Raw genomic sequence first — 8,905 nt, 5'->3', positions numbered from 1 at the left:
AGGCTGGGCCTGGTGTTGCTGGGCTTGCCCCAACCGAGCGGCAGGTGGCGCACGCTGAGGCTGTGGCCGCAGCTACACACGTGGTCTGCTGCCCCCGCGTGTCTGGCTACCGTGAAGAAATTGCATTTTAAAGACTCTTTGTTTAAGGTTATCATTTGCCTTCAACTTCATGGTCATCGTAAATGAGAAAATGCTTAACTAGTTCAAAATTCAAAAGACTTTAAAAAGATAAGAATTTTGGTAGTAGGATCCTTTAATTTTTTTAAATAAAAAACAAACAAAAAAAACCCTTAACTAGGGCCAGCCCAATATGGTGGTTAAGGCAGCTGGATCCCACACGGCCAGCAGCATGGTCCAAGTCCTGAGGACCCTGGGGACGGGGCTGGGTGTGGCCACCCCTTCCCCCTGCGGGTGCGCTCTCTCTCTCTGTCTCTCTGTGTGTCTCTCTCTGTCTGCCTCTCTCTCTATGTGTCTCTCTCTGTATCTCTCCCCCGCCCCAAGGTGAGCATACATGCCCTCTAGCAAATGTTAAAAAAAAGGAACTTTAACTGGAATTCTAACATATTATAAACATAGAAATGCTCACGAAAGCACTGGTAAGATCGGGATGGCTACCTTGTACGTTTCCGCGTGTGCTGTGTGAATGCAGGTGACCGCCACATGAACATGGGCCTGTCCCGTGGGCACCACAGTTTTGAGCAGAGCCGGACACACTGGACATGGGCCTGTCCCGTGGGCACCACAGTTTTGAGCAGAGCCGGACACACTGGTCAGATGTCCCTGACCCCAGTCTATCTTGCTCTCTGCGTTGGAAGCTGAGCGAGGTCCTCTGAGTGACAGACCCTGGGGCCACGCGGCCCTGCAGAGCGCCCTGTGAGGCCTGGCTGGGCCTCTGAGTGACAGACCCGCGCCACACAGACCCTGGGGTCCACGCGGCCCTGCAGAGCGCCCTGTGAGGCCTGCCTGGGCTGGCTCGGACCACCCCGTCCACGTGGGTGCGTGGGGTCATGTCTCCCCCCAGCGCCGTGCCCCATGGAGGGCGGGGTGGGCCAGTCACCCCGGGCACACCCGCCTCTCCTGCCATTCCTCACGGGTGACCTTCCAGTCACTCCAGCTGGAAACTCCAGGTCTGCCTGTCTGTCCATGACCCTCCTAGCAGCCTCTGCCCCAGGCTGTCCCCGTGCACCCTGCCGTGGCACCCCCTGTGTGTGTAGACCGTCTCTGATACCTGAATGTCTTTAATGAACACGTGCATGGAGTTCCTCATACAGGGTCTGCCAGGAGCTCGTGGGAGGTGCAAAATGAAAACCCGTGCGTGGATTTCAGCCATGTTTGCACCAAACACTGGAATGTCGTCTCCCTGGTGAACTCTGTAATCCTCCTGGACACTTGGAATTAACAAACAGCCTTGTCGGGTCCACACAGCCTGCATTTCCAGGTGGCATGTGGACCTCCCCTCTGCTCCGGCCTGGCGGTCACTTCCCTCTCGATGCCGCCCTGCTCTCCAGGGCCCCGGCCACTCGCTGTTCCCGACTCCTGGTCCCCGTGGCCGAGCGCCGGCGTGCTCTCCCTGATCTCTGCACCTCTCACTCCCTCACTCCTCTCCTGTCCCGTGGGGACCTCTGCTCCTCCACTGACGCTCTTTGGCTGGCTCCCCGGCTTCTGCCAGCCCACTACAGTACTGTACTGCATGCCCTAAGGACCGGGTGCTTCACCCCGGTGCCTGCTGGGGGCTCCACCCCGGTGCCGCCATGGGACAGGATGCCCCATGGGGCAGCTTCTGTTGTGTGCCAGAGTCAGACACGCGATAGCATTTGCTGAATAAGTGAAAGTTTTATTTATTTATTTATTTTTAGGCAACCAACAGAAAGGGGCAGGAGACGAATTACACTGCTGCAAAGTTTGTCATAGCGACGGGGGAGAGGCCGCGGTACCTGGGCATCCCAGGGGACAGAGAGCACTGCATCACCAGGTGAGCCACCGCCACCTCGCCCTTGGCAGCCAGACTCCCGCTCCCCGGGGCTCCTAGGCCATCTTACTCCACGGGAGGCGTGGACGGAAGGGAGGAGGGCAGGCGGCAGGCAGTGCGGGGCGGTAACAGCCAGGACAGAAATGGGCCATGTCTGAGGACCCTGCTTGGAGCGTCCGGGAGCGTGGCTCAGAGCTTCCCCAGGCCGGGCAAAGACACGGGATGTAGGCCTCGAGTGGGCGCCCGTGGGCATAGGTGACGGGGGCTGCGGGCAGGCAGGACACCTCGCGGGGCTTCTGCTGGTTGGAGGAGCCGCTGCATACCGCAGAGCAGGTGGCTCACGGAGGATGCGGCTTTTGCTGCACCATTGTCCAGGTGGACCTGCAAACACACACACACACAGCACATAGCACATAGCACGCACAGCCCACACACACAGAGCACACACACACAGCACACACACACAGAGCACACACAGCACACACAGCACACACACACAGCACGCACACACAGCACACACACCACACGCACATAGCACATAGCATGCACAGCCCACACACACAGAGCACACACACACAGCACACACACACAGAGCACACACAGCACACACAGCACACACACACAGCACGCACACACAGCACACACACCACACGCACATAGCACATAGCATGCACAGCCCACACACACAGAGCACACACACACAGCACACACACAGCACACACAGCACACACACAGCACACACACAGCACACAGCACACACACACAGCACACACACACAGAGCACACACAGCACACACAGCACACACACAAACACACAACACACAGAGCACACACACACCGCACACACACAGCACACACACAGCACACAGCACACACACACAGCACACACACACAGAGCACACACAGCACACACAGCACACACACAGCACACACACAAACACACATCACACCACACGCACATAGCACATAGCATGCACAGCCCACACACACAGAGCACACACACACAGCACACACACAGCACACACACACAGCACACACACACAGAGCACACACAGCACACACAGCACACACACACAGCACAACACACACAGCACACATCACACAGAGCACACACACAGTACACACACACACACAAACAGCACACACACAGCACACACACACACAGCACACACACACACAAACAGCATACACACACAGCACACATCACACAGAGCACACACACAGCACACACACACACACAAACAGCACACACACACACAGCACACATCACACAGAGCACACACACAGCACACACACACACACAGCACACACAGCACACATCACACAGAGCACACACACAACACACATCACACAGAGCACAGAGCACACACACAGCACACAGAGCACACACACAGAGCACACACACAGCACACAGAGCAAACACACACAGCACACACATAGCACACACACAGCACACACACAGCACACACATAGCGCACACACACAGCACACACATAGCGCACACACACAGCACACACATAGCGCACACACACAGCACACACATAGCGCACACACACAGCACACACATAGCGCACACACACAGCACACACATAGCGCACACACACAGCACACACATAGCGCACACACACAGCACACACATAGCGCACACACACAGCACACACATAGCGCACACACACAGCACACACATAGCGCACACACACAGCACACACATAGCGCACACACACAGCACACACATAGCGCACACACACAGCACACACATAGCGCACACACACAGCACACACATAGCGCACACACACAGCACACACATAGCGCACACACACAGCACACACATAGCGCACACACACAGCACACACATAGCGCACACACACAGCACACACATAGCGCACACACACAGCACACACACACACAGCACAGCACACACACAGCACACACATATACACAGCACACACACACATATCTCTAAAACAGTTACCCCCTCATCACATCAATATAGTCTCAAATTTCCTATCTACGTCTTTAATCTCTGTCTTTCCATGAGGCACACAGGCAGCCTCTGCGGGGTCCCACCCTGCGGACCTTTCCCGCCGTCCCGCCATCCGGGGTGACGGTGCGCTCTGCAGTCCCAGGCTGGCCCGGGAACAGAACCCGGGTCCTGAGCGGCCTCCAGCGTTACAGACCGCTGTGCTGCTGCCCGCCGGGGCTGGGCTGATTGTGCTGAACTGTTTGTGAACTTGGCCTGGGTCTGGCCCAGCTGTGAGGATTCCGAGGTGGTCCTCCTCCACGTCCTCCGCAGGTGGGGCTAAAGGCTGCTGCCTCGAATGTTTCTTGTCTGGTCTTTTTAAAATAAGCTCACCTTTCCACGGTTTTTCCTTACTGCTAGAGGACGCACACACTCAGAGAGCGCCCGTGGGGCTGGGCACGCAGGTCCTTATTCCCTCTCCCCGCGTCCGGTCAGGCTCTGGGGCTGGCCACATGCACACGCCCGGTTGATTCCCACTGCCGGGGCCAGGGTCAGGTTCTCCGCAGGCTCCGGCAAGCACAGCACGCGGCCGCTGTGCGGTGGGCGGCCTGCGTCTCCTCCTTGCCCAGATGCCGAGCCCCATGGCTGCCTGCCCGGCTGTCTTTCAGCGACGACCTGTTCTCCCTGCCCTACTGCCCCGGCCGGACGCTGGTGGTGGGCGCCTCCTACGTGGCTCTGGAGTGTGCGGGCTTCCTCGCGGGCGTGGGCTTGGACGTCACGGTGATGGTGCGCTCCATCCTCCTCCGTGGCTTCGACCGAGAGATGGCAGAGAAAGTGGGCGCCTACATGGAGCAGCACGGCGTGAGGTTCCTGAGGAAGTTCGTCCCCCTGGCGGTGAGTCTGCTGACACCGGGCCCTTCTGTTTCTTTCCTGCTCTCCTTAACGTTTCATTTCACCCCTCCTTACTCTGCCCCATTACGTAAGCTCGCTGTGCCCAGATGGCGTTCAGACAGGGTTGCTGCCTTGGCCCACCCTCTGCCGCTCCTCTGAGGTGCCCGTGCCCATCACAGGCTGTCCAGCCTAGTCGGCCGTCTTTGTCCCCACGTCCTGTCTGGCCAGCCGTCCTTGCCTCCCCTCCTGTGTGTCTGGGTCCCCATGTGTCTTTCTTCCCCTCTGTAAAAACGTCTATCTGCCTTTCTCTTTAGTGCCAGACGGGGGTGTGGCCAAGCGCCCCAAGGGCCTGGTCCTGCCACAGCCCTTCCCCTGCAGTCTCCATGGGGATCTGATGCGCACAGCTGCGTGTCTTCAGGCCACTGGGCCGGGCTAGAACCTGTGCTGGCCGCTCCACCCAGCACTCCCATTGCTCACGCCCTTCCCTCCCGGCCGGCTCAGCAGCTCCCACCTGCGCGTCCCTTTGCACTGCTCCCCTGTGTCAGTGGCTCCCGGCGGTGCTCTGTGCAGCCAGTGCCAACCCTGACCTTCGGCCTCTCAGCCCCAGGCCCAGGACTGTGGCCCAGCCCGTCCCACCACACACATGTCACATGGTCTTCTGCAGCCCTCGGTGGCTCTCACGTGGCCAGGCGCCTCTCCTGAGCTCAGCACTGGTTCACGCTCCGCCTGCTGATGGCCGCCAGGCCGCGGGCATCTCCCGTCTCGCGGGGCACGGGTGGAAGCAGTCTCTGTGTGCACATGCCTTGCCCAGTGTCCACGCGGCGGAGCCCATGCAGTTTAGAGAGCCCCGCCTGGGAGTCGCCCCTCCATTTCTCCCTCCAACTTCAGCGAGGCCACGGATTAGGTTCCGCGTCCAGAGCGCCCCTGGCGACAACCCTCCCAGCTGGAAACGGGCACGCAAGCACGCACAGGCCACACCCGTGCCCAGCATGTGCCCGCGCTTGCTCGGTTTTACTCGGTTGTTTCCTGTGGCCGTTAGGTGACATCATCACGTTTTTATCCTTACTAGATTCAGCAGTTGGAGAAAGGCTCCCCTGGAAAGCTAAAAGTGTTGGCCCAATCCACGGAAGGACCGGAGACTGTCGAGGACGTGTTCAACACCGTGAGTACCTGCCGTCGCTGCGGGGCGCGCTCGGGTGGGCTGGACGTGGCGTCGCCCCGGTTCTTCAGAGAAACATGCTTATGTTCCTTTTCTGTGTTCCCTGGCACCGTTTACGTAGTACTGGAATTGGTTCTCGGGGCCAGCAGTTAGTGTAATGGCTGCTGCTGGACTCCCACGTAATCGACTGCAGTTCGAGTCCCAGACCCAGAGGCTTGAACTCACGCCGGGCGCGTGTGCGTGCGTGCCCAGATCCCGAGTGGAGAGTGGAGAAGGATTGCGGCGTGGCCATCCCCCCGGGGGGTGATTTCTCGCTTTCTGTCTCTCTGGGGCTTGCACACACCCTATAGTAAAAGTTTCTCTTAAAAAAAAGAAGGAAGAATCGGTTCTGTGCGCTCGGTAGAAATCCCAGAAATAAACTTCTCAGCTTAGGACCGCCCACTGGGGATTTTTGATCACCGGCTCAGTCTCTGTTACGGCCACAGGACTTTTAAGGCTTTCTTGTTTTTTTTTTTTTTCTTGAGTTACTTTTCATTAGTTTCTTCCCCCCTAGGAGTTAACCTATTTCTTCTAAGTTTGTGAACGTACAAAACTATCCAGAACATCTAACTTTGCAAGTTACTAGTTTTTGTAACGAGGGATGACTGATAGCGGAGGCCTGGTCTTAGACGCGCAGGTCCGTGGTCCCCCTTTAAAAGGGACTGGCCACCTCTGTACAGGACGCTGAGTACGCCTTCCTGCCCCTCACCCCAGGACAGTGGCTGCTGTCCTGGCTCTGTCACTCTAGATAGCTGGGCCAGCTCCGGATTCCACGTCCATGGGCTTGTCTGAGCCACTCGGTCTCCGGCTGCTGGCCCGTCTCCGTTGTGTTTTCGTGTCTGGGCGTGCAACCCACCGTGCACCCAGCTCACGGATGCGCAGGCTGGGCTCGCGGTTCTCCCTTCCGTTTGGGTGTCCGAGAGACTCCCGGCTCTGGCTGAGGTGCTCTAGCGTCCGTGTGGAGGCCGTGGCCGTGGGCCTGTCTTCCGCACTCTGTCCTCTGCCCGCCCTCTGAGCTCTGAGTCCGGATAGCGGAGCTTTACCGGTGTGCAGGTCAGGTGGAGGAGCCCGAGCTCTCTGTATTCTTGCTCTTATTTTCTATCACGGGGCAGGGACGTGTGCACGCCCAGGGTCACCTCCCGGCCGTCCCGGCATTGCCCCTCGCGTTTCTATGCACACTTTGAAAGCAGTTTCTCACTTCCTGAAAAGGTCTAAGTCTGCCTGGATTTGATGGGGTTGTATTTACTCTATGACCAGTTTGGAAGAGATGATATCATTTTGCTGTTGTTTTAAATTGTCAAGGCCGTGTGTGCCCACTGGGCAGAGACAGACCAAGGTGGGGAGAGGCTCCCCCGGAGGGCCAAGGCCACATTGCAGCCGCAGCAGCTGTCTCTGCTGCCAGTCGTCGGGTGCACACGCACACGCACCCGGCACATTTGTTCGCTTGTTTCAAGCCACGGGGCTGGGGCGAGCCGGCGGTCGGCGCAGGTGTCTGTCTCCCATGCCCGCCAGGGCCAGGCCAGCCCAGGGCAGCTTGCTCCGAGCCCTGGCGCACGGAGGTTCCGGTTTGGAACGAGTGTTGGATTTTGTCCAGCGCTCCTCCTGCATCCGCGGAGCTGACAAAGTCGTCTCCTCTCTGAGCATGGCGACCGACTCGGGCAGACCACTGTGCTCCGAGGTGTGTCGGGCACGCGCCCTTCCCGCCGACGTCCCGGTCTGGCTCAGGCGCTGGTGGGCGTGCTGGCCTCTTCCCCTGGAAGAGCTGGCGTGCCATCGGTAGGGTCCACGCTTCGGTGGGCTTAGACCTGACCAGAGGAGCCGGCTGGTCAGTCGCGGCTGACTCTGTGATGCGGCTAGGTGCACACGCGTGCCAGGGCTGCTGGCACCAGCTCCCGGGGCCGGTAGTGTGAGGCCAGGGCCGCTCTCCGTCCCCGTGTCCCCAGCGGCTGCCCCTCTGTGCGTGTCCGTGTCTCTCCTCTTCTCACAGGGATGCCATTCTCACTGGCTTCGGGCCACCACACGGCCTGAACGCAGCATCATTGCCTCGTTAAAGGCCCTGTCCCCAGGTGCGGTCGGGTGCAAATTCTCAGGGTTAGGGTTCACCACGTGGGTTGGGAAGGAGCGCAGCTGAGCACGTGCCATTGGCCGGCTTGGCTTTGGTCGGCTCGAGACGTTTGAGATCTGTGCCTTGCGCGGGGCGTGCCGACGTTCCACGCAGCTGCCGAGGCTGTCGGCGTGGGGAGCTGAGCTTACCCTGCAGGTCGAGCACCCTCACCAGATGAGCTTGGGACCACAGGTTTTGGATTTGGTGTTTCTCTTTTTGGATTTTGGCGTCCTTGCACACACACAATGGAGCGTCCTGGGGTGAGAGTGGGTCTGAGTACGCAGCCCCTCTGCCCCTCGTGTCCCCTGCTCGGAGGCGACGTTCTATGGCATGTTCGTGTTGCAGTGTTTAACGGTGACCTGTCACAGAAGATCAAGTGTGGCACTTTCCACTTGTGGCAAAGTGGTGTTGTCACCTACGAAATGTCGGAGTTTGGAACACTTAGGACTTTGGACTTTGAGGTCAGCCCACATGTACTGTTTAATGACCGGAGGGCCCGTAGCAATGTTCTCGCTTGCCCAACAGGGATGACATGTCTGCTCTCTCCACGCAGGTCCTGCTAGCAGTCGGCCGCGACTCCTGCACAAAGAATATGGGCTTGGAGAAGATCGGGGTCGAGGTCAGCCAGACGTGAGTGTGGGCCGGGGCGGCCGGCGAGGGCGAGGGGGGACGGGGCGGCCCGGACAGAGTGTGGGCGAGTGTGGGCCTGGGGGGCCGGAGAGAGTGTGGGCGAGTGTGGGCCCGGGTGGCTGGAGAGAGTGTGGGCGAGGGCGGGCCGGGGCG

At 59.1% G+C, this 8,905-nt stretch overlaps 1 protein-coding gene across 1 annotated transcript in view; it reads left to right on the top strand.

Annotated features, from left to right (window-relative positions):
• TXNRD3 (thioredoxin reductase 3) overlaps positions 1-8,905 on the top strand; it is a 22,521-nt gene that overhangs the window by 7,666 nt on the left and 5,950 nt on the right. The window contains exons 6-9 of the mRNA XM_027768785.1: positions 1,857-1,972; positions 4,598-4,823; positions 5,890-5,982; positions 8,676-8,752. Of these exons, the coding sequence (XP_027624586.1) occupies positions 1,857-1,972; positions 4,598-4,823; positions 5,890-5,982; positions 8,676-8,752 (512 nt within the window). The remainder of the gene's footprint in view (positions 1-1,856; positions 1,973-4,597; positions 4,824-5,889; positions 5,983-8,675; positions 8,753-8,905) is intronic.

The sequence above is a fragment of the Tupaia chinensis genome, unplaced genomic scaffold (genome assembly GCF_000334495.1).
Source record: "Tupaia chinensis unplaced genomic scaffold, TupChi_1.0 Scaffold147500_1, whole genome shotgun sequence".
Lineage (NCBI taxonomy): Eukaryota > Metazoa > Chordata > Mammalia > Scandentia > Tupaiidae > Tupaia > Tupaia belangeri.
Note: the sequence above shows the minus strand (reverse complement) of the source record. Positions and strands in the feature narration are given on the sequence as shown.